This window comes from Onychomys torridus, chromosome 12, assembly GCF_903995425.1.
Source record: "Onychomys torridus chromosome 12, mOncTor1.1, whole genome shotgun sequence".
NCBI classification, from domain to species: Eukaryota; Metazoa; Chordata; class Mammalia; order Rodentia; family Cricetidae; genus Onychomys; species Onychomys torridus.
The window spans coordinates 31,373,230-31,400,802 of record NC_050454.1 but is presented as its reverse complement, the minus strand read 5'-3'; the positions used below and the strand labels follow the sequence as shown (position 1 = coordinate 31,400,802).

Genomic DNA, 27,573 nt, shown 5'->3' with positions numbered 1-27,573 from the left:
AACAAATTTGGAACTGATTTTTCTATGATTATTTTGTTTCTAAGGCAGATTCTAAAGGACAGAAATCCCTAACGACAATGTGAAAACTAGTTAAGGAGTTCTTGGCTAGAGTATGCACAATTGACAAGCTTCTTGTAATTAATGTTTTACTGGATAAAGTGCCAATGTCCACACAACTTTTCAAATTATCTATTTATTCCATGTATTAACATTCCAATGTAAATCATAGACTTTCACTCTGTAAGCTTTGAATTTATCCCTACAAATGGCTATAGCACTGGGTTATTTACAAAAAATGCAGTTTTGAGTCCATTCTACACTGGTTTGCAATAAATATACTAGGAGTATAATAGCCATTGTTAAATATCCTCCCAGAACACTATTGAAGTTGCTTTGACAGATGTCCTGGCATTTAATTATCATTCCCCTGCTGTGAAGACTTGTACTGAACTCATGGTTTGCCATTATAAAGTAGCAGGAACACTTATATTTTAAAGGAAGGATATGGTTTTTCCATCACAGGAAAAGTAATAGAACATATTGAGAAAGTCATTAATGTGTACGTCACTAATATTCAGAATTTATTATGTAATATCCAAAACCATCCACACTAAGAGAATGGACTACTTTTTCAAGTTAAGGGAACTTGAGTAACATCATTTGTTTATCTTGATTTCAGGTCTATGTCACTTTTAGCATTACCTTGGCCCTCAGAATAGGATAACCCATTCATGTATCCTTTCAGAATCTATGGGCTCCTTTCAGAATCCATAGGCCTTGATTTCTGTTTTCAGGATTACCACATCTGCATATGAGTCTAACAGTTTCTTCTAAGTTCATAAAGAAAGGCAGTTGATGAACACATCTATAGGCAGGGACTTAGGGACTTAGGGACTCTAGAAATGTGAGAACCACACTGGATCGTTCCATGTGTATATACCTACCATTTTTTCCCTACTCATTTCTCTGACAAAATTCCCAATGTGTTTTATAACTTAGGAGACAATGCTAGTGACCACCATACAAACCATAGGATCCACATTTGTGATTTTGACAGAACATCTCCACAGAACCAGTTAAAGAAGCAAAGCATTCAAAAGCCACTGCCTTCTGCTCAGCAATTGCTAATAATCATGGGGGCCTCACCCCATTCAAGTCACTTTTCCTTTATCCACATCTTCCAAGAATGACTTTAGAAGAACATATCATAAGAGCTATTATTATGGAAATGGTCAAACACCTGGTAAGGAGCTTCAAGCCCAGGCAGGTTATTATAAAAATGAGGCAGGAGAAAGGCTACTCTCAGTATGATGAAAGAGTGGTATTATATATTGAGACTGCAGAATTTATCCCTGATGATTCAGAATTAACTTCACTATTTATTCAATTACAAGATACAATCAGGAAAAGGAGTCATCCTTTATATATAACTCACATCTGATCCCATATGGGTCTGCCAGGCCCTCTAGCACAAGGTAATGATGAGATTGATAAATTATTGATAGGAAATGTACTGGAGGCCTCAGAATTTCATCTATATTTGGTGCTCACATGGCAAGAATTCATTAGAAACCCTTGGTGGTTATGGCTGGGCCCCGGCTCAGCTAGAGTTTACAGGCCCCAGCTGCATGCAGCCAGAGCTGCACTCAACTGTAGCTACAAGAGGTTACCCACAGTTGGAGCTGCTTACAGCCAGATCGTCAACTCACGTGGTTGGTGCCAAGGGAGTTCAGGCCCCAAAAGAAGCTGGAGCATGTTGGCACACAGCTTTTTCTCTTCTCTTGGTAGTAGGCTTTCTCTCTCTGTCTCTGTCTCTGTCTCTCAGGGGAAGGATGGCAGTGAGTGGTAAGATAAGGTGGTCTTATCTCTTGGCTACTGCTCTGATCACTGGGCTTTAACTCTTTATTTGGCTCTGTGTTTCTTATTTAATAAGTCCGTTCAGAATTACATCTACACACTACAGTTAGTATCTGTGTTCCACTGGTAACTTCTGGAAATTTTCAGATACCACAAATTAAAAATAATAAAATGGAGGAAACAGGTTATATAGTTATAAATGGAGAAACAGTAATGGTGATGGGTGACTTTACAGTCTACAAAATTGCCATTGGGGTCTACTTTAGTAATACAGAGTGTGTCACACATGCCTCTAACCCCAAGGGCACATCTCTATTACAGTAAGAAACTCTGCTAAGCATGCAGTGTGACACAGTCTCTCCTTGAAGTTGTCTCTAGTAGGGAGTCATGAAGCCCAGCCTTTTAATAGCCACATAATCGTTAATTTCTTTGAAGTTTTACATTTTACCTTTATCATTTCTGTGAATTTCACAATCGGATGCAAGCATATGTGTGATTTTAATTTAAATTTTTGGTTCTTCTCTCTTCCTGCAATGCATCCTTAAATCCTATTGCAAACTAAGTTTCTAGAAATAAGTTGTATTGAGTGTAGTGGCTTTGTATGCCCTTTGGTTCACTCAGCTGCATAAGCAATTTTGAGAAGGCAGGGGAGGGTGACATATAATTCAGAAATGGTTCCACAGAAATGGCTGAGAAGCAAGAACACTCTGGGCATTAAAGGAGTGAAATTGAGTCAGTGGGAAAATGCTTTCATATGAAACCCTTATTTTTCCCAACACCATGTAGAGCTTTACAAAGAACAAACAATTAATATTTTGTGATGGTTGTTCTCCCTAATTTAAAGAATTCTTAATCTTTTTAATTTACTTCTAATACAGAAAATAGGTATGCCATATGGGTACCTAAATTACTTAATCCTTAAATTAGTATTGAGCCTAACATTTGGCTTTGCATTTTCTCTGAGTCTTAAACATGAAACATGTTTTAGTAGTGAATCATTTTAATATCATCATGTACTGAAGGGATAATGCAGTATTATTATGTAGGTATTAAGATACTGTGTATAACCACTTTCTTACTGAATCAATATAGTTTCACCTTATATAGGATGACAAATAATAATATCTAATAAAATTTTTGTGGAAATCTCAAGATACTGATATTTAGTTCTCAGGACAGTAACATTCTAAGGAATTTAATTTTCACTATATTAAAATAATATAACAACTGATGCTTAGCATTTGCCATGCATCAGAACCATTCTCCTGATGTTTCCAGATTTAAGCAATTTAACCTTATCCTTAACAGGAACATGTAACACAGGGATAGCTAAAAATTGCAAGGCCCATAGACACTAAGCATACACTAGAAGAAGACATGAGCAGTGTAACTCACTATGATTCAGAGTAGCAGAGATAAGAACAGTGCCACTAATGGTCATTCAGCACAAAACCTTACTCAAGGGCCTACCATGCAGTCACATACATCAGGAGTCCCTGAACAGTCTTAGCTAGCCCCTAGGAAGGTGATATTCTGTTATCCCAGACAGACTCAAAGCTGATTGTAAGAGTTCAAATGTTTGCTTTTGCTACTAGGCTATATATTGAAATAATTTTTGAGCAATATGCAAAAATGCTTGCCAGGTCACCTATAAGGATATATATCACATGATAGATGAGGTAGTGTTCTTTTGTTTATGAATACAAAAAGTATACTGTTCTGCATGGAGAGCTTTAAGACAACCAGGCAATTAAATGGCCAACACAGAACTTAAGATGGCCTATTATCATCCATAACTCTACCTGACAATTGTAGCAGGAGCGGTGGGATCATCTCATAGGTGGTCGACCACTGGCTAGTCTACTCAGTGCCAGCAGTTACTGCCCCCAACCTCTGTCACTACGGAAACCAAAATGTCTCTATATTTCTGGATGACTCAGGAAGTGAAACTGCCTCAGATAAAGCCCTCTTTTGCCTTCTCGAGGTCTGTTTAGTATTCTGATGTTCCTTCTGTAGCCAGTTCTGTCATCATGGCTCCAGCATGGACTCTGGTTAACTAAAACACTTACAGGCTATGAGCTTCCAACTCTACTGCGAACACCCAGGAGCTGAAACACAAAGCCTTTCCTGAGGATCAGGGAAATTATACAACCTTTTCTACACTTTATCAGCAGGAGGTAAGGCAGTAAGTAAATAACACATGGTCTTTAAGGGACACTGATTTTTAATTGATGGAGAAAACAGTAGGAAAATGTTTCTCAAGATTAAAAACATTCCTTTAACCTTGGTTCGTAGCTATTTTCCTCCGGCTATAGTTACCCGCTTACTAATATTTGATTTTATTTGTTATGGCATTAAGATTGGACCTAGGACCTAATGCATGCTAGGCACGTATTGCACTATATATTAGTATAATGAAAGCTAGGGGTTTCTGTTTTTTGCTTTTAGAAATATAATGCTAATACCACAAGAATTAATTTAGCTTCAATCAGACCCTGAGCCCATCAATTGCTTTATTTTACATTGAATTTCTTAATTCTTTTCCTAAGTTAGTTTACATATTTGGTGAGTAATGTATTCCATTCAAGATAATTGCTAATAAACTATTAAGAATTTGCTGACATCTTTCCTAATACTAAGAAGATGTTTGAGCATCAACAGACATCTTCTCTTCCCTGTGACTTGGAGCTCATATCACATAGACCCAATTATCTAGGAAATCTGACAGCTCAGAAATTCAGGTAATGACACAGATTTGGGCAAAATCTAAAACACTTTCCAGTTAAATCATAAAACATCTTCCATCCAATAAGGCAAGTAACTCATTGTCTTACAGAATTGTGGGTTTTTTGTGCTTATTGGAAACATCATTACTAAATATAAATATTCTTAACTTATTAACGAATGCCAAGGAAACAATCTGTAAGCCATGACTTATAAATATCAGTCGTTGGAAATCTCTTTGATAACTGGAAAATACAATCGGCTCAGTTCTCTATGCCATGATGGAAGGATTATCAATTTAATGAAGGCAACAAGCTTAAGACAGACAAGAACAATTGTACAATATGGTCATCAACCAGTTCATGAAAGGAGAAAAATATGAGCAACTGAAATGGAACATAAAAAAATTGAATCATTCTGCTGGCAAATGATTGACAGTCACTCTGGAGTTGGGAAAATGAAACACTTTAAAAATGAATGAATAGACACTGGGACAATGATAACTATAAAACAGAGGAAGAACATGTATGAAGACTGGCTTTGTGTCAAAGGTCTCAATCTTCGTTCACAACCTGTTCTCTCTTATCACTGCATAAAACCTTATTAAAATTCGGCCTTTCATGCAATATATTTATTTTTTAAATAAAGTGGAGATAATAGAGAGACATCTGATCAGGAAACTGTCCTGAGAGAGCAGGTGCACATGCATTTTCTGGTTTTCTTTAAATAGCTACTGAGTATGTCTGGGTGTCAGGAAGAGTAAATGTGATTTGGTCTTAGGAATTTACAGTCCTTTATAATAACTTAGCACAATGATGGTATCAAAAATGTATAAACAGAGCAATAAGAACATGATTTTACAGTAATATTTTCCCAATTATTCATACAGAATTCATGTTTATATTCACACTAAAATTTAGGATGCTTTGAAAGTTAAGTGGCAGAGGTTGGTGAAATAATATACAAGTCACGATCTGCTTAACTTACTAGCAGCAGATTAGTAGACAGAAGAAACATTTAATTAAATCATGACATCAAATTAAAACCAAATAACTGTAATTTAATTATATTTCTAAAATATCTAACTGCCATAGAGGAGCGGAACAATGAAGGCCAGAGACTTATCATGGGCCAAGAATGTCCGAGAGCATCCTTCTCTTGATGGGGCTAACAGCAGAAGAGAGAGGATTACTCTGAAAACCTCTCATTTTCCCGACAGATACCTCCCAAGGTGGCCAGAAAGGCCAGAGAGGGTGGAAAGCAGCAGGCCTGCTCCGCCCACGTGCATTCTGTTCTCAGTTAGTGTTATGGGAGCCGTGAGAAGAGGCCTCAGCTTCACATTCATTTGGGGGAAGCAGGACAGGACTGCAGCTCTTCACAAACTGATAGAGGCAAATATTTTTCCCTTCTCTAAGTGGCACAGTACACAAAGTTCGAAAGAGAAATATTCTGGGAGCACATCCCCAATCCCCATATGGAACACTGAGAGAATACCCATTCAGCCAGGAAAACTGAAATGCTTTTTTCAGAGCTAGAAACCTTTACCACAGAGGTCATATGAACTTTGCGAGCTGTTGCATATTTCTCAAATACTTTCCTGCTATTCCAGGTTACCCAGGCATTCAATAAACATTCTTTAAATGCACCCTGCACACTATACCTGGGGCGACATGCTTTCTTAAAGGGCCAGGTAAGAAATAATTTAGATCTTGAAGATCAAGAGATAGAAATCAACATGATTATATAAGTGCTGCATTATCACCTCAATATAGTTCACTCGATATGCAAAATTGTCACGCCAAGGGAAAAAGTGCCATCAACCAATGAAGACAATGTTACAGGCATATACTACTTTATTCCCACTGTCACTTCCCTTCTCTCTTCTTGTTTTTTGAATGAGTCTCTCATAGGACTTGAGATATGGCCAGACTGGCACAACAGTGAGCTCGCATTCACATATTCAGATGTCCTCTCGATGAGGGCAAGCAGCATCTCTGGTGTGCCAGTGTAGCTCTTTTTACATGCACAGGATGCAATGACTTCTACCAATTCAGATCGAGAAGTGTGTCACATGGGATTCATTCTTTTTTTTTTTTCCTTTTGGTTTTTCAAGACAGGGTTTCTCTGTGTAGTTTTGGTGCCTGTCCTGGATCTCGCTCAGTAGACCAGGCTGGCCTCGAACTGACAGAGATCGACCTGGCTCTGCCTCCCAAGTGCTGGGATTAAAGGCATGCACCACCACTGCCCAATTATCATTTTTTTTAAGATTTATTTATTTATCATATATACAGAAGAGGGCGCCAGATCTCATTACAGATGGTTGTGAGCCACCATGTGGTTGCTGGGAATTGAACTCAGGACCTCTGGAAGAGCAGTCAGTGCTCTTAACCTCTGAGCCATCTCTCCAGCCGCCCCCCATTAGCATTCTTAAATACAATTAGCACGTACAGTATAACAAGCATTTATGGTTTCTGTGACCTGACACTATGTTACTGACTGAAATCCAAGATCTCATTTGATCATTTCAATAGTCAATAGTAGGAACTGCTGTTGCTGTCCTGCTTTACAGGAGGAAGCCAGCATCAGGAGGAGTGCAAGTATTCTGCTCAAGGAAGTTCCAGTTCTATCCTGTAACAGAGCTGGTATGTCACCCCTTCTTAAAGGCAGAATTTTAGTTGGCTGGGGACTCCAGTCATACTTGTCTCTAAGACTTCTTTCTTCCTTATTCATCATTTAGAGTTACTGAGGGATAACAACTTTCTCTTGGATCAAAGAGGTCATGTAATTTAAAAAAAATCTCAACAGCTATTATCACTGAAAGATGAAACATACAGTAGTTTCTTGAGTTAGCTTATGAAACTTATGTAAATCTAACAGTGTGAAGAACCAATATCATCATCCCAGCCCAAGACTGAATCTGAGAGCAGTAAAATTGGGGATATCAACATAATTTTCCATACAAAATCTTTCATGTAAAAATGATAAAGGGATGTCTGAAGTCAGCATGGAACTCTGGGACAGAGAAAATGCAAGAATTTTCTTTCTGCAAAGTTTGATACAGCCTTGAAATAGCTATAAAAATGGCCTCCCCTGTTGTTTGCACCAATTATTTTCCTACTATAGCAATAGGTGCACAGTGTAAACAATGTGAAGTGGCCATCACGATTGCCACCCACCTCAGTGGCAAATGGTTCTCCTTAGGGCTATCTTGCAAAGCTTGGAGGCCAACCTGAACTCCAGAGGGATGAGCACCATAGTTGATTAGTCATGTCTGCATGAGCCAGGAAGCAGACAGTTCACTCCTCTACAGATGCTCCCTCAGCAATTAATCCCACTGTGACTGCCATAGCATAAAACTCAATCTAATCTGAATTTCATGTGCATTCCTACACAACAACAAGCACTGACAGCTAGCAATATATCTACCAGTCCTGATTTCTAAATTATTCAATCAGCACACTGATTCTTGTGTGAAGAAAACATCAGTGGGCAGTAGCATCCACTCTCAGTTTCTGAGGCCAGTTTTCTAAATTAACAAGCAAACCTCAAATTACAGTACACTCACAGAGATGAATATATGTGACTTCTTATAAACTGAACACCAGGATGTCATTTCTGTTAAGAAAAGAAATCTACTCAACACTTCTAGACTCAACAAAAATGTTAATCAAGTGCATCTTACCATTTCCAGATAAAATAACTTCCTTTCTTCAATTTTTCTTCACATCTATTCATCCCATTCTTGCATGTTTAATTCTATACAAATGTTCTCATCTGCCTCTCATGAGTTTGAAAACCAGGTGGCTACCTTAATAGATGATTCTGCTTGAGCTACTGTTTTATGAATTGGTCAATATTGCTTAGAGTTTTTAAAATTATTTCTTTTACTTTTGAAGTAATATATCACACAGTCCCCCATTTCTTCCTTCCAAACCTGTCCATAATACCCCCTCCTGTTCTCTTTCAAATTCATGGCCTCTTTTCTCACTAATTTTTTATGAGATGCATATATGTATATGCATACATACACATATTTCTAAATATAACATACTCCATCTGCATAATGTTACTTGTATGCATGCTTTCAGGGCTGAACATTTGGTACTGGATAACCAAAGTGGAGTGCTCTTCCTGGGAAGGACTATTTCTCCCACTGTCAGCATTTCTTAGCTGCCTGCAGTTACTCCTGTAGGGCTGAGGCCTCACAGTCTTTCCCCATCCACTTTGGACATGTTTATTGTTGTCCTCGTTCAGCGCATATTTAGGCAATCATGTTAGTGACACTTATTAGTGTACCTTCTGAGATTATTAAGAGACACAGAAAATCCACAGTCCTCTGGTACTTTGGGATGGTCTTTCTGTACGCTGTGAATATATGTTGTTACCATTGGTTAATAAAGAAGCTGCTATGGCCTATGGCAAGGCAGAAGAGAGCCAGGCAGGAAAGCCAAACAGAGAGACAAGGAGAAGAAAGGCAGTCAGGGGAGTTGCTGAGTGCTGCTGGGGAGCAAGATGTAATGGGACAAGGTAACACCATGAAGCCATGTAGCAAAACATAGGAAATAGAAATGGGTTAATTTAAGATGAAAGAGCTAGCTAAAAGTCTGAGCCATAGACAAAACAGTTTGTAATTAACATTAAGCCTCTGAGTGATTGTTTTACAAGCTGCTGCAGGCCAGACTGGACACAGGAAAACTTCCAGCTACACTATGGCTCTTACAATCTTTCTGTCCCCTTTCCACATTGTTCCCTAAGCCTTAAATGCAGGAGTATTTTGTGGATGTATCCAGTAGGGCTGGGTTGCACAACTCTGTACTTTGCTTGGTTGTGGTTTTCCACAGTGGTCTCTATCTGTTGCAAAGAGAAATTTTGTTGATGAGGAAGGAGGACCACACTTAAAAAAAAAAACAAAAAAACAAAAAAACAAAAACGGGAAACTGCTTGTATTTTAACCTTAGTTTTGAATCAAGAATGTTTTCTTAGCCAAACACATGAAAACACATAGATTACTTGATTTATTAGTCCTCTCACAGCATGCAAGCTACATTCATGAATTCTGGTTTACCTTTCGAACACTCGCCAGCCTGTTCATCATCAAGGACTCCTCTCGATCATCATCATCATCCAAGTCAAGCATGGGGATGCTGAAAGGATCGATGATGCTGCAACACCTGGACCCTTCATCTCTGGGATCAAAGGGATCCACAATGATGGGCTCAGTTCCTTTTATCTCACAGCGACAGAAGGGGCAGCCTTGGCCATCAGACTCCTAAACAAAGAAAACAAGCTCATTGATTCAAAACAATCCAGGGGACTCACAAGACTGTATATCTATAAAATGTTTCACGGGTTTATGGGTCATGGGTGGAGACAAGATGTCTTGAAGAAGCAGTTGAATAAAAAAGATTGTAAGACAACAAAATATACGATGAGGCTTGGCATTCAATTTACCAAAGAGCAAAATTCCTTCCAAAGGAGCTTAACTTAATTTTCACAAGTATGCATCTTTAATTCTAATGTACAAGGCTTTATAGACCTCAGATACAGAAAAATGAATTACATCCCTCTTCAAAACAATGCCAATTAAATATTCTATAAAAAGAACATGTTGGAAAAATTAAAGATGATTAAAGCAATAATAAATAGTAATGAAAGCAACCTATTTGAAGTCTACTGTGGAAAAGTTCTTGTGCATATTAACTGTGGGTAAATATTTCTGCTTTAATTGACTAGGGTTTGTTAAATCTTCATTAATAAATGAATGAGTAGGGAAAATATTATTGAGAAGTAACCATCTATGCTAAAAGCATTATGGTCTATAACTTACACATCCCCTAAAAGGATCATGCATTGAAGGCTCAGTTGCTAGTCTACGGTGTCACCTTTGTGATGTGAGTCCTCGTGCAAGGGTGGTGAGGTATACTCAAGTGTGTCCATGAAGGGGTTATTAGGACACTTTCCCCTTCCAATCTTTTGCTCTGCTTTCTAGATGCTATGAGGTGAAGAGCTTTACTCCATCACATGCTTGATCACCAGTCCAAAGCAACAAAGTCAACCAACCAGGGCCTAAAACCTTGGAAGCCATTAGCCAAAGGAAGTTCTCATTCCTTAAGTTGATTTATCTCAGAGAGTTCTGACTCATCAGTGGGAAGCTGACCGTGTTCATATAGAATATAACATTATAAGATATGAAGCACTTCCCAATCCAGCTTTCAAATTATAGGCTACAAAAGATTTGTTCAAATACTTTTGGGCTAGAAATGTCTTTCTTAGTGATCACTAGAGGTTTTGTTCAGCCTTCCACATTCATGTCCCTAACTAAGCTCTAACAGCATAAAATATTCACAGTTGAGATGGTCTCTCATCTGCCTTCTAGAAACAGGAGGTAAAAGACATTCACCACCATGGCATTTTTGTATTATACACTTAATTTAGTACTACATTTTAAAATGTCAAAAATCAAAAGAAAAAAACAGTTTAAGGGACAAACAGGGCAAATTAGCATCATTTTTGCAAGCAAATATACAGAAGTCATCCTATACTTAACTCAGGCTTATTGCATGGCATTAGCTTGGCCTAAAGGAGGCTGAATAACCTGACTTCAACAATGTGGATTCAGAAGCATTGCAAAAAAATTCTCTTCCTCTTCTCTTACTAGACAGATTCCAGATGTCTACACTGAAGCAGATACTATTGGCCTATAGTTTCCTTTAATTTCTCTTGGATTAACAAACTAAATACCTTCTTTGTAAAATATATTACCAAAAAGAAAAAATGCAAATTAGATGGCTTAATGAAAACAAACTGCACTACCCCCTACTCATATGCTTTTACACAATTTTTAAAAACTGGGAATAGTAAATAATTAGATATACGAATTAGTAAATACCCACACACATCAAATAGAGAGAGGGAGTGAGGGAGTGAAGGATAGAAGCAGGCAGGGAGAGAGAGAATGTACATACCAGCATGTTCAGAACTGATGAACTTAATTAAATGTTCTTTGACCCATAATTTCACACATGATAAAAACAAGATTGAATTCTTCCATTTTGAATAATCTCCTTACTTTGATATTTTTAACACTGAGAAACTTTAAAGAAATATAAACCTTCTTAGTACGATTTGATGAAAAGAACTTTAAGTTAAGGGAAGAGTCAATACAAGTTATCTGGATGAAGTTTTACTGTGAAGGTTAAAATCTGTACTGTATGTCTGTACTGATGCGTCTGTATAGCTCTACATTATATTGAGTCATTTAAGAAAGCTTCATGTAAAGTGGAAAAGGCACTCACGTTCTTTGTAACAAGAATAAAGGACAAATGAAGGAAAACAGATTCTGAGCCCTATGTGGACATTTTATTCATAACACAATTTAAACATTAGTATAGTTAATTAAAATTAAAATGTAGAGTGTAATGAATACATGTATGTACTGCCCAGCTTGACCAACAATTAATTTATGCCTAATATGTATCCTCTGTGCCTTCACATCTTCCACTTGTCAATTATTTTGAAGCACATTCTACACATGATATAACTTGATCCACATATATCTTAGTATGGATACCTAAATACATCATTTTAAAACCTATGTATAACTTGCTGTAACTAATATATGCATTCAAACTGAATCATAAAGCCTCATCATGTGTTAATACAGTGTCTGGAGGCTGTAATACTTTTTGATGTGTTCTTACTCCCAGGTCCATTTGCATGCAGTTCTGCTAAGGATGGTTTGCATTTATACATCTTTCCCTCCTAAGATTGACTGGCTTTACTTTGGAAAGTGGTGGCAGGCAACAACATCCTAGTAACACAAGAGAAAGACAGACTGGACATGGTTCTTCTAAATAAAGACTTAAGTGCTTCCTCTAACCTTCTTACCCGGCAGTTAAATTTTATGAAAATTATTAATGTGTGTTGCAAACACGAGAGTAGATATGTCAAAGGACATTTTCTGATCAGGTTGACCTGTTGATGGTAGGACGAAATTACCCATAATGTAAGTGGAGAAGAACTTCTCACAAGTAACCGCTTTTCTTAGACTGGAACATATGCACATTTCGTGGATGTTAAGGCTAAACAGCTACACTGACTGTCCACTGTGATTGGCAACCAGTTGACACTGCCTGCAGAACTTCCTCTTGTATCACTTCACCCTTTTCCTTTAACTCCTGCCACATGCAAATGAAACAGAACCACCAATTCTCAAATGCCACTGGGCTTACTCTGCCTTGGTTTCTGTCACATGGTTGATTGACTACAGATGAAGACTGTCGAGAATAGACAAATAACTCATCAGAATTGTGCATCCATAATTAAAATAATGTTCCTGTCAACATATACTGAAGTCAAGATCAGACAACATATGTTATTGGAAAAGAAAGAACAATAAATAATTCTGCTCTAGTCCTTAACATGTTTACAACTTGTGAATGTTAAGAGGAAGTATTTAAGATTCCTTTTATTCTAATTGACTCAGTAGCTTTCACTTCCCCAATGAAGAAATATTTCAAAATTAAAGGTCAGAGAAGTTACCAGTGACTACTACAGCTACCTGAATTATTACCTATGTAATATATTCATGATACAATAACTCAGGTTTATATTCCATCCATTAACACTATGAGTCAATATTACACATAAGCATAACTTTAAGTAACATCACAATGAATTTCCAATGATAGAAAATACAGAAAAATTAATACAGAAAACACATCTGTTTTACTATAAACACTCTATGTAAGAGCCCAAATGAACAATACAAGTACCAACTTCCACCTTAATCACTGTATGTTTTACTTACATATTGCTCAAAAACATAATATGTCCCAAACATTTTCTTTTAGACATCGTAAGCATTATACTTATAATTTACTTGCTCTCAGAATTATTAGAGAAACACTTTGACTAAGGGTCAACCACTTTCTCTAGAATATGGTATATGTGATGTGTCTGTGTGCATGTTCCCAGGGCTGGGTCTAGGCACGCCAAAGGTCCATGTTGGCTGTCTTCCTTTATTTGCTTTGCACCTCAGTTTTAGATATAGAGTCCCGGGTTGGGGATTTAGCTCAGTGGTAGAGTGCTTGCTTAGCAAGAACAAGGCCCTGGGTTATGTCCTCAGCTGAGAAAAACAAACAAACAAGCAAAACAAACAAACAAACAAAATAGATATAGAGTCCCTCAGTAAGCCAGGAGCTCACCATTTTGGTAACATTCCTAGTCTACAAGTCCTGGGGATCCTCCTGTATCTAAACCTTTCCCTAAAGACATGTGCCAGTCTATAGGGATGGTAGGAGGCCAGACTCAGGTTCTCATGCTTATGCAGCAAACACTTTCCAACTGAGACAGCTACCAGGCGATAGCCAAGCACTTTCTATTTCTCACATATACAATATACATACATATATATGGAAGGAAGGCTCCAGGACACAAGTATACTCAGGGATCCAACTTTGGGATACATTTCATATTTGTCTCATGTTCCTAAATGAATGTGTATTTTATCCTTATTAGTTACTTGTAATTCATATCATCTTTCTACATTTTATGGATCTGGCATTTACCATGGATATTTCTTATTATTGACAATTATGTGGAATAACAGATTTAAGAGTAGGTCAAAACTTTATTAAACATTTTCAAATTTAAAGAATTTAACAATAACTTCTTGTTGAAAGTAAGTGAAGGAGGGTTGGGGATTTAGCTCAGTGGTAGAGCACTTGCCTAGCAAGTGCAAGGCCCTGGGTTCAATCCTCAGCTCCCGCCCCCCCCCCCAAAAAAAAGTAAGTGAAAGAGCAAATAAAGATTAAATGATCCAATGTGAAGAGAGCTCTGCTTTGCTATTTTATAATGGATGAGGGGGAAGACTCTGGTGCCTTAAAACCTCACAACTTTGCTTTGGAAGATCTAGAGAATTGTACAGTAAATGCTCCAAGGCATTTTGAATTAGAGCATCATAACTGGACTTCTACCACACCACACACTAGACAGCTCACTACCTTTTATTTGCAAGGTATAATGAGATAACCCACCATTTAAAGGGCACCATTTGGTCATAATGACTAACAATTAAGTGGGGTTAACTAGTTCAAAGCTTAGCAAAGTACTGTACAAATTCCACTTGCAAGTAAATAAGCAAATGTGATCACTGAGGGAACATAACAGCATCTGAAACAAAACTTAGTTCTGGAGGAATTCCATCTTTAGAGACAAATATGATTTTAATTTCAATGCAGAATCATTGGTATAACTAGAAATGAGGGATGTCTGCTAAATGATGCTTTCTGAAGGATTCTTATAACCCATTTATATGATATTACCTTATTTGTCCTCCTATATACTCCCAGGCTCCATTCTATTTCCCCAGTAAGAAAATTAAGGGTTTTCACAATCTGATAAAGGCCATACTTAACTAAGCAATACTATGCAGGGAAACAAGGCAAGGACACCTGTTTCAAGAGTCTAATCACTTCATCCTAAGACTTCACTATCAGGTCACAGCCTAGGTAAAGGTTCACATGAGCCTTTGGTCACTTATTAACGGACACATTTTTGTTAAACTGCTATGTTTAAACTGTAAGTCTTGAAGTAAAAGAAATATGATGGTCAATGAATATGCTGTTCAAACACTCAGTTTCTTCACAGGATGATGGGCAGCTTATTTCTACAACCTGTGGCACGACAGCAAAAGCATTTCATCCTAAAATGTGTGCCTTAAATCTAGAGCAGTGCTTCTCAACCTGTGGTTTGTGACCCCTTTGGAGACTCCCATAGCAGATAACCTACATATCAGATATTTAAATTATGATTCAGAACATTAGCAAAACTACAGTTATGAAGTAGCAATGAAATAATTTTATGGTCGGGGGTCACCATGACAAGAGGAACTGTATTCAAGGGTCACAGCATTAGATAAGTTGAGAACCACTGATCTAGAGTATCATTTATATTGCCCCTGAGTTTATGGTCAGCAGACATTTTACTTAATGCTACCAACTTCAAACAACCCAAGTCAGAAAGGCTCATGAGAAGGCTCTAAGGTTAAGAGCACTTGTTGCTCTTGCAGAGAACCAGGGTTCAGTCCATAACACTCACATGGTGGTTCACACCTGCCTGAACTCTAGTCCTTTTCTGGCTGCCATGGGTACCAGGCACAGCTGTGGTTTATAAGACACACATGCAGGTAAAACATTCATACACATGAAATTAAAATATCTGTAAAAAAGAATGGTTCAGGTCAGAGTGTTAGAGACAATGACTATGTTTCCTAAGTGTCCATTTCTGTTAGGCTTCAGATACATGGTGATGTAGTGAGGGGCCACCTGTTTAGTCTGAAGACTAAACATTTGTTCTATAAGATTTTATTTTCTCTGGAGTGGGTGAGATGGTTTGGCAGGTAAAGGCATTTTCCTTCAAGCCTGCAGACCTGCAGCAGACACATCTATAATCCCAGCACCTCTGTGACAAAATGGGAGGTGGATCTAGGAGCATGGCCAGGAAGCTCTCCAGAGTGCCAGACTGGAGTGTTCAGCAGGCACAAGAAAGAGGGAGCAGGCCTCAGCAAGGTGAGGAAGAGGTCAGACTCCTCAGAGGTTCCTCTGCCCCTCTCCTGCCCCCTCTCTCGGTCCCGTGCAAGCCCAGCCATGCCCGCTCCATTATTCTAGTTCAGGGAGTCTCTACAACATTTCTGGCCAAATCTTGCCGCTCGTTCCTTCAGTCCTCCTCCAGGGAACGAGAAGCCCCATTTTATTCTACCACACTAGCTCAAAAAAGATGCAACAGAAGCCAAAGTTTGAGGCATCCATTTTAATCGCTCTTAAAGGCAAATATTATTTTACTTTTTTGTTAAAAAATTTTAGTAAGGGTAGAAATTCAAATATTTTTAAAAAAGAAGTCAGAATAATATGCATTTCTTACTGAGATATAAGCAGTGAGCTCAATTCTCACCTCTCCCCACAATGCTCTCTTTAATCATATGATATTAAAGCCACACTCACAGATTTGCATGTATTCACTCTTTTCTAAATTACCATTTTGAACACTGCTAAGTTTCTCCTTCAAAACTGAAGAAAAACACAGGAAAAAAAATCACAGAAGTTCTTATTTAAAAAAATTTAAAAAAAAAGAAAGTTCTTGGTAGCAATTCAAAATACAGCTGCCTAGAACTGACAGAGATAGTTATCTTTCTTTGAGAGAGTTACACTCAGGTTGCTGTCTGTGCCATCTGAAAGCCCAGAAGCCACTTGACAGGCTCTTTGTAAAAACAGTGGCACAATTTCTTACTTCACACCCTGTGCATTAGGGGTGTTTTGTCGACTGTGCACAGAGGAGGATGTGCCGCTCAGGACTGTGAGAACAAATGTTTCCTTAGCATCTTACTGACATGAGAGAGTGAGAGGGGACTCTGCAAGCTTTACTGACCAAGGGTGGAACACAGAAGTCCCACCCAGCGTAATGTGGCTTCAAAGGCGCTGGAAAGCTGATTATTTAACTTATTTGGTATTCTGTACAAACTTCTCCATGGTTATTCAATTTATTACATAACACAGATGTTTCCAAAAAGGGAAAAGAAAAAGTCTGACACCTCTTTGGGGGCATGACTAATGGCCATTCTGAGAACAATTAAAGAGCAGCCCTGACAGCCGAAATGGCTACCACGACTGAGCCTTCCTTAGGTTTATTGTTAATTACATCAAAGTTAAGTCTCTAATGAATTTCAATTACACCAAAATAGGGCATCAGACGAAAGACAATTTTGGTGGAGAATGACTTGCTCAAAATGCACTTTCTTAAACACATTATGTGTCCAGGCTCAAGGTTGCCTGTTGGACTCTGACTGATTCACCCTATAACTTCTTGGCAGGCAGGCAGGCATTTCCCTAAAATCATTTTCATATCAGCACACCCAAGGAAAGAAGTGTAAAGTAAGAGGAAACTCTTTAACACCCATAATTTAACCTGCTGAAAAAGCTGACACCCATTTCAGATAATTATTAGCAGCAATCCCATCTATAAAATTTTCAGGAGTAATTTTAAAGTAGACACTGTATGTGAACTTTCTTTTAGCTTGGAATAGACACCAGTTGCTCAAGGGATAGTTGTGGAAAAAAAAAAAAAAAACAGACTCAAGGTCATGGGGCACGAACATTGAAGTGGCCAGGTTTGCTTCTGTCAAAGGGTATTGTTGTTGGGTAACCACGGCAGTAGATTTTTCCTGTGCATGATTTACCTTAAAGGCTTAACTTTTTCCTCTGACAGTAAAAGTGGACAATCCCATGAAATAGAACTGCTTTAAAGAAAAAAAAAAAATGATTCTACACTTTATCATTCTGGAACACAAGCAAAGTAAAAAGACAGAGACATCTGTTACAACCTGCCCTTCAGCAAAAGCCCCAACTTCCAGAAATTCCTCACTAAATCTGCACCTTTAGATCCAAGGTGTGACAATATATTAAAGAATGGAAGAAATGTTCTGTAGCTGTGTTCTGTTCATGCACGTACAATCAGTTAAATCCAGTGACCCTCAAACTGAGGTTCCAGACAGGAGGTGGTTGGAATATCGAATGTTCTTCAACTATGTTTTAATTGAATTAAGTTTATAAGACTTGTTCTTAAAAAGGAAGGTATTTTTAAGAAGGATCACAAAATATTGTACTCACTGGAAGGCTTGGCACACAGGTGTCCTGCTCAGCAGGAGCACACTACATCACATCTGTATGTAAATGTAGAAATGATCCTAACCCAGAAGTAGAAAGGTTGAGTATGTCTCTTTTACTAGTGAGACCCCGCTGGGTCACAGGGATTGCAGAATATCACTTTAGGAATTCCAAGCATTGTCCTAATGACAAGTTAATTTAGAACAAGGAAAAGTGTATCAGGCATCACTGCAAATAATTTTTGAACATGATAAATAGAAGCCAGGTCTCGTGGCCGTCCGTGCCGGCAGTCCAGCCAGCAGCAGAGGTAAATAATGAGGTTCAAGGGCTACTGCACACAACACATGGATCCGTGCTGCAAGCTTTAACTCTCATTCTCAGGAGGGAAGCAAGTAAAGGTCTCTGAAAGATCAGTGTCTTCTCAGGAAGGACTGTCCTGAACACGCACTTCAGGAGGCTGCTCGCAGATGACCTACAGCACTGTCCAGTTAGAACAATCTCATGCTTTCCTGTTTTCCTTCACAACATCTAACAGAAAACCATGTAGCTGATCACCACCAACATTCAGGATTCTAACATTAACGATCCACAGTCTAGAGGGCAAATGGGTAGACGTGGAAATGTTTACAATATAACCAGGAAAAAGCTCATAGAGAGTCATACAAATTAAACCATAATACTTATTAAAACATTTTTTGTGAAGAGATATCAAAATTAATACTGAAATAAAACTTTATCCATTTTTCCTTAGTCTCTATGTAAAATCCAACAATCAGTTTAGGGTAACAGTACACACTGATGGTATAAGTATAATTTAATGGGTCTCTTATTTCAACTGTGTAAATACCTTTGAAATAGTTATTTTTTAAAACTTTACATAATAAGTTACTAATTTATTAGTACTTTCTCATATAACTTCTGCTAATTCCCCCTGACCCTGTTTGCAATGCTTGATCATGTATGTACTTCCTCAATTTCTGAAAGTAAAATTGAGAAGTATTTAAGCATTAAAAGGAAAACAGCAAAGGCTACTAATTTATATTATGGGTCATATCTACATATAAGGTCACTAACATGAATATGAAATCGTATGCAAGGCATCTGGGAACTGATTAGCAGCTAGAAAGAGGAAGTGTGGACACCCTTTGGAGAATGTTTGGTAATATACAGAGAAGTCGTGATGATGTGAAGGGCAGAGCATTAACAATATATAGGAAGCTGGAAATAATCCCATGCCCATGTACACAACAGACTGAAACAAAGATTTACAGAAAGGGGAAAAAAATTATCAGTTGTCCTGTAAGAACTACATAGAATAAACACACTGTTTCTTGTTTTACATTCAGGGATACTTTAAAAAACCCATCTACAATTGGGCTACAATGTAATTGGCATTTGTAAAGTGCATTAAACAGTAGTTTTCACCCACCTACCCACCTACCTCCCCCATAGTAAGCACAGCAGTAGTTCAAACACATGAATTCTCATAATGTATAACAGGTTGTACTACACATTTCAAGACTGGAGCCCAGACAGAACCAGCTGGAACACATAGGCTTGAAAGAGGTAGAGAGGGCCCAGTGTACACTAGCTTAAATCTAAAAGAAATGGATAATTTTCTGGATAGGTACCACATACTTAAGTTAAATCAAGAACAGATAAACCATTTAAATAGTCCAATAACCCCTAAGGAAATAGAATCAATCATTAAAACTTTACCAACCAAAAAAAAAAGCCCTGGATCAGATGGTTTCACTGCAGAATTCTACCAGATCTTAAAAGAAGACTTAATACCAATACTCTTTAAATTGTTCCACACAATAGAAGCAGAAGGTACACTACCAAACTCCTTCTATGAGGCTACAGTTACCCTGATTCCTAAACCAAACAAAGATGCAACAAAGAAAGAGAACTACAGACCGATCTCCCTCATGAACATTGATGCAAAAATCCTCAATAAAATTCTGGCAAACAGACTGCAAGAACACATCAAAACAATTATCCACCATGATCAAGTAGGCTTCATCCCAGGGATGCAAGGCTGGTTCAACATACAAAAGTCTGTCAATGTAATACACCATATAAACAAACTCAAAGAAAAAAAACACATGATCATCTCACTAGATGCAGAAAAGGCATTTGACAAAATCCAACACCCCTTCATGATAAAGGTCTTGGAGCGATCAGGAATACAGGGAACATACCTAAACATAAAAAAGGCAATCTACAGCAAGCCAACAGCCAACATCAAATTAAATGGAGAGAACCTCAAAGCAATACCACTAAACTCAAGAACAAGGCAAGGCTGTCCCCTCTCCCCATACTTATTCAATATAGTACTTGAAGTACTAGCCAGAGCTATAAGACAACACAAAGAGATTAAGGAGATACAAATTGGAAAGGAAGAAGTTAAGCTCTCCCTATTTGCAGATGACATGATAGTATATATGAGTGACCCCAAAAATTCAACCAAGGAACTGATACAGCTAATAAAAACCTTCAGCAACATAGCAGGATACAAGATCAACTCAAAAAAAATAAATAAATAAATAGCCCTCCTATATACAATAGACAAACAGGCTGAGAAGGAAATCAGAGATACATCACCCTTTACAATAGACACAAATAATGTAAAATACCTTGGGGTTACTCTAACTAAGCATACAAAAGGACGTAAATGACAAGAACTTTAAGTCCCTGAAAAAAAGAAATTGAAGAAGATGTCAGAAAATGGAAAGATCTCCCATGCTCATGGATAGGCAGGATTAACATAGTAAAAATGGTGATCTTACCAAAAGCAATCTACAGATTCAACGCAAACCCCATCAAATTACCAACACAATTCTTCACAGATCTAGAAAGAATAATACTCAACTTCATATGGAAAAACAAAAAACCCAGGATAGCCAAAAGAATCCTATACAATAAAACAACCTCTGGAGGCATCACAATCCCCAACCTCAAGCTCTACTATAGAACTACAGTAATAAAAACAGCTTGGCACTGGCATAAAAATGAACATGTGGACCAATGGAATCGAATTGAAGACCCAGATATTAACCCGCACACCTATGAACATAAAATTTTTGACAAAGAAGCCAAAAATGTACAACGGAAAAAAGAAAGCATCTTCAACAAATGGTGCTGGCATAACTGGATGTCAATGTGTAGAAGGCTGCAAATAGATCCATATCTGTCACCATGCACAAAACTTAAGTCCAAATGGATCAAAGACCTCAACATAAATCCAGTTACTCTAAACCTGAAAGAAGAGAATGTAGGAAGTACTCTTGAACACATTGGCACCAGAGATCACTTTCTAAATATAACACCAGTAGCACAGATACTGAGAGAAACAATCAATCAATGGGAACTGTTGAAACTGAGAAGCTTTTGTAGAGCAAAGGACACAGTCAACAAGACAAAGCGACAGCGTACAGAATGGGGTAAAGGTCTTCACCAACCCCACATCTGACAGAGGGCTGATATCCAGAATATATAAAGAACTCAAGAAATTAGACATCAAAATGCCCAACAGTCCAATTAAGAAATGGGCTATAGAACTAAACAGAGAATTCTCCACAGAGGAAGTTCAAATGGATGAAAGACATTTAAGGAATTGTTCAACATCCCTAATTATCTGGGAAATGCAAATCAAAACGACTATGAGATACCACCTTACACCTGTCAGAGTGGCTAAGATCAAAAAACAGCTTATGCTGGAGAGGATGTGGAGCAAGGGGAACTCTCCTCCACTGCTGGTGGGAATGCAATCTTGTACAGCCACTTTGGAAATCAATATGCCGCTTCCTTAGAAAACTGGGAATCCATCTCCCCCAAGACCCAGCTGTAGCACTCTTGGGCATATACCCAAGGAATGCTCAATCATACCACAAGGGCATTTGCTCAGCCATGTTCATATCAGCATTGTTTGTAATAGCTAGAACCTGAAAACAACCTAGATGCCCTTCAACTGAAGAATGGATAAAGAAAATATGGGACATATGCACAATGGAATAGTACTCAGCAGAGAAAAACAATGACACCATGAGGTTTGCAGGCAAATGGATGGATCTAGAAAAAATCATCCTGAGTGAGGTAACCCAGACTCAGAAAGACAAACATGGTATGTACTCACTCATAGGAGGATACTAGATATAAAACAAAGATGACTAGACTGCTACACAACTACAGGGAGGCTACCTAGAAATCGGGACCCTAGGAAAGACCCAAGGATCACCCAATGACAGAGAAATGGATGAGATCTACATGAACAACCTGGATGACAGTGGGAGTAATGAAGGGCAAGATTTGAGGGAAAAAAGCTTAGGGGAGCAGGAGATCCCAGCTGGATCAAGAACAGAAAGAGAGAACGAGGAATAACAGACCATGATAAATGAAGACCACATGAGTACAGGAATAGGCAGAGTGTTCGAGAGGTCCCCCAGAAATCCACAATGATATATCCTCTGTAGACTGCTGGCAATGGTCGAGGGAGGGCCTGATCTGACCTAGTCTGGTGATCAGATGACTAAACACCCTAACAGTCGTCTTGCAGAGATCCTTGGCCAGGCCCCAGGTGGAGCTCCAGGTGTCCAACTGTCGAGAAGAAGGAGGGACTGCAAGAGCGTGAATTGTTGAATCCAAGATTGCAAAAAGCACAGGGACAAATAGCCAATGGAATGGAAGCACATGAATTATGAACCAACAGCTGTGGAGCCCCCAGCTGGATTAGGCCCTCTGGATAAGTGAGACAATTGAATAGCTTGATCTGTTTGGGAGGCTCCCAGGCTGTGGGACAGGGATCTGTCCTTGGTGCATGAGCTGGCTGTTTGGAACCTTGGGCTTACACAGGGACACATGCTCAGCCTGGAAGGAGAGGACTGGACCTGCCTGTACTGAATCCACCAGGTTTAAATGAGTCCCCAGGGGTGTCTTGGTCCTGGAGGACATGGGAATGGAGGGGAGGGGCTGGGGGAAATGTGGGTTTGGGGCGGGAGCAGGGAGGACAGAGGAACCCATGGCTGATGTATAAAATTAAAACACATAACAATTAAAAAAAAAAGAAAGAAATGCGCCAAGGTGCAGCTGAATGGAGCTGACTTCCATTGGCATATAGAAACTGATCACAAGGCACTTTGGAGAAGGCCTTGCTAAGTGTCCACAATCACTGCTGCTAGCGTAACCAGCAATCGAGTGCCCATCTGCTGGGAGTGATTCTTGCTGATGCCACTTCAAGTCCCTCCCTTCCTCCAGCAATAGCGTGGGCTGTGCAGATTCATCATCAAAACGAACAGGTTGTAGGAGAAGAGGGCAAGGATATCAAGAAAACTTAAGGCAACCTATAAACCAAAAGCACATGAAGGAGACAGGAATAGAGATGCGGACAGATTTTCTGAGGTGACAATGACACCTGTGAGCTCACAGAGGGCCATGGAGACCCGAGTCAACTCTAGTTCAATTCTCATTCTTCCTCTTTTTCTTTCTTATGTCTAAAGTCTCTTCTGGGAGGGCAGGTCCCTTTAAGACTATGAAATTGGGAAAGTTATTAGACTTTAATGCCAATCCATGAGTTGAACTGGTGACATCACCCTCTGAGGCAGCTTGTCTCTTTTCATGAACTCCCTGGCCCATCTTCCCTCACATCAGAAGTTCAAGGTTGGAAAGAGCAGGCCAAAGAGTGACAGGGCCAACGTTTAAAAATGAAATGTTTTGCTTTTCAAATGACATCAACATATTGCTAGTTTTCATAGAGCTTCATCAAATAGCAAATTGCAAGATGGCTTGATCAAAGTAGTTTCTTAAATAGTTAAAACTGGAATTCTGTTAAAAGACCCATTTCAAATCCCCAACATTTGCAACAGTTAAAAATCTACAAGAGAGTCATCAGGGAAAAAGCTTTTTTGGTGGCCTTATTCTAAAACATTAAATCTTTTTGTATTTAGTGACTGCCTAACCATGAACAAGAAGGAAGCTAGTCTTTGAAAGTTTCTAAAAACTGGAAATTGTCTATTTGGGTAGAAACTGATTCAGACACGTTTCTCTGACTTCCCAGTTTTGGTCTAACAAAGCAACTATCATGGACACATGTGAGACATGAACTGTATCTCAAGAGAAAAGAAATTTGATTGACAGCAGCATCATAAGATTTATCTAGTGTAGTTCACTGTGCTCCAAAATCTTTCCATGAGCAATCTGAGGCAGACCAAATTAATATTTGTGTAATCATGAAACTAATGGTATGACAGAAGCAAAACCACTTACAACCAACAGAAACTTAAGTTACACATGTGAAAAAAATACAAAACAGTAAAAATATCAACTCCTAAACTATATATATATATATATATATATATATATATATATATATATATATATATATATACAGTATGTATTACTATTATATATATATATATATATACAGTATGTATTACTATTATATATATATATATATATATATATATATATATATATATATTACTATTTTAGATAAAACAATTCTAAGTATTACTTCTTGAATGAAAAGATGTAGAACCCAGAGAGAGAAGTGTGAGTGGGGTACAGAGAAGTGCCCCTGCTGCCTCAGAAAACTTAGCTGTACCTGCCACGCAGTAAGGCACGAGGTGCACATCAGATGTCCACAAGGCTCAATCTTGACGTCTTTGTCATTCTCTGCACAGATCTTACAGAGCTGAAAAGTGGAGCCCATTTCACAATACAGTTCATATTGTTCCTGGAATATAGGGAAAGGGGGCCGATGTTAATGGCTTTCAAGCATAAAGTATTAATATTGAATTTCCTCAAGTACAATGACTTACAGTAAGTTTCCCACACTTGAACTTGTAAGAATTATGTAAAGACATGCTTTAATTTGTTATTCACAATTTGGTCTATAAAATCAATTTTTAAAACATCTGAGATCTTGGCATCAACTTTATGTATGTTTCCTTATTTAAATACTCTGGGTTATTTAATGTTTTATTGCATTATTTTTTTCTTTTTTCTTTTTGTAAATGTCACACACTCATTTCACTGCACTGTCACATGGAAAAAGTGCTGTCTGGACATTACATTTTATTTCTTAGATATCTTTGGCTGAAAGATACACAATCTTTGTCATTGTGCATGCTGTCACACTTGCTAGTGCCTACGAGCCCAAGCATAGCATGAAGGACAAAGAAACAAGTTGAGTCACAATGTGTTTCAGTTCTTTTCCTCAAATTCAAGAGTAAATCTCCAAATCCAAAGTAAATGGAAAGTAATTATCTTCCTAACTCAAAACTGGCTGAGTCAAATTTAGAATGTTTGGAACTCTGCCTCAGTGAACAAACACTGACAAATTCTGCTTGATAAAGAAAAGACCGTCTAGTAATGTAAAACAGAAATGCATATTCAAAAGTGGTTTATGAGACCTGCAAAGAAAAGACAATGAAAGTCTGTGAAAATTAAGTCATGTTTTAGTGAAGTAAACGCCTATGAAATCCCAACACATGAGTAGAATAAATAAATGGCCATGTTTATTCTGTGACTACTAAAAATATCGCAATGTTCACTCTGTGCATAGATACACACACATACATAAGTGCATGCATAGATACATACAAATCTCATCCATAATGATATTTGTCGGGAACATGATACTTAGTAGACTAGAGAGGAGAGCAAGAAAGCAAAACAGTGGAAAGGAATTATTACCAAAATAATCCAAAATAAGTTAGAAATGGTTGAGAATCCTGAACTAGTAGAAAACACTGAGATTGTCCAAGTCCGTCTGCAATTATAATATGTTCAAGTCACAGGTAAGGAATTTATTGCATTTCAAGAGGGTAAGATGACTTTATGTGAAACTTAAGGGATCATGCTATACTCTTGAAAATTTATGTATAGTTTCATTGATTTGTTTTTGTAGTACTGGGGTTAAAAATCAAAAGCTCGAACATGTTAGGAAGGGGTTTTGCCAACTGAGGTACATCCTCAGACCAAGTTTCATTTTTAAAAAATAGACTAAAAAAGAACAATTTCTCATTAGCATATAATACATATTAGAAAATACAATGTAAAACTGCTACACAATGCTAAGAATAGTAGTCATATGTTACATTTTAAATGCCTTCCACAAAGTGTATACATACAAGATGTGTATCTCTCAAATCTCAGCACACCAAGCCTATGTGTACTGAAACCAATAAATATTTTCTTACCACCTTTGAACCATACTGTTTCTCAAAGTATGAACATACTTAAATCATGAAACATTATAAAAACAGAGCAAGACCATGTTCAAGTCCCGCTTCATGCTCTCTTCAGCAACTCAACAATTCCTCAGTTAAACACGTCTCTGGCTTGGCAGCTTTGGGAATACACACTCATATATTCTTATATGGCAGATTGTTTTGAAAAAGTGGCCTTACACAATATAAGTTTGAAAGGCGAAATACTATACACTAAAGTTCTGAATCGATGGAGATGTGTACAGGACAAGAGGGAGAAGTTCCCAGTGAACATCCAGGGCTCCTTCCCTCCTGGTGTTCACTTCACACAACCAACGTGAGCAGCTATGGGTGATTTCACCCACTACTAAATGTTTTGGTATTTTGTGTTCTGTTGCTCTGTGGGAAATGGTACAGTGAGCACCCTGGTGTGCAGATCCTCCTGGGCACAGGAAAGTGGTAACACATGGTGTTTACTGTCAAAAGATGTTTTCATTTAGAGTTTTGTCTTTACTGAAAAGTACATTAAGAGTTTTCCAAGTTCTCACTCAGAGTCCATGAGACTGTCAAACTGGATTTATAAAATTGTAAGTATAATTTTCACTGCTCTTTAGTACTCATTTAACTTTAAAAACCTTAATACCAAACTGATCACTTCTTATCCTTTTTTTGTTTTAATTCAGGTTTTCTCCTTACATCTATGCAGCTACATCTGATTTATCTATCTCTAGATAAGTACCAATATTAGACAAGCAAGCATTATCATTAACAAAATTTTTATCTAACATAGATCATAAAATTTCTTTGAATTCTCAGAATTCCTGACATTATCATGTTAAATATTTGACTGTGCTTTTGAATATAATATAGGTAGAAGTTCAGATTTATTATATATATTAGTTATGTATTAATTAAATTTCCAAATTATTCTTACCTGTGTAACTTTTATATGATCATGAGGTGTAGGTTCACATAATCCGGTTAAATCAGGGTTATAACTTCGCCCATCAGGATAAAGATAACTGAATTTAAACAAAAATTTTATCATTTTAAATACATGTTTTTACTGCAATTAAGTTTACTCGGGTTCTTCTACATTTAGACTCATGCTTTTATTTGTA

The 27,573-nt window shown here is 37.9% G+C and overlaps 1 protein-coding gene across 5 annotated transcripts in view; it reads right to left on the bottom strand.

Annotated features, from left to right (window-relative positions):
* The window catches only part of Cblb (Cbl proto-oncogene B), a 186,108-nt gene that overhangs the window by 43,721 nt on the left and 114,814 nt on the right, over nucleotides 1-27,573 (bottom strand). For all 5 annotated transcript variants that reach the window (XM_036203640.1, XM_036203641.1, XM_036203642.1 and 2 more), the window contains 3 exons: nucleotides 27,387-27,474; nucleotides 24,844-24,975; nucleotides 9,647-9,850 (listed from right to left, as the gene is read on the bottom strand). In XM_036203640.1, the coding sequence (XP_036059533.1) occupies nucleotides 9,647-9,850; nucleotides 24,844-24,975; nucleotides 27,387-27,474 (424 nt within the window). The remainder of the gene's footprint in view (nucleotides 1-9,646; nucleotides 9,851-24,843; nucleotides 24,976-27,386; nucleotides 27,475-27,573) is intronic.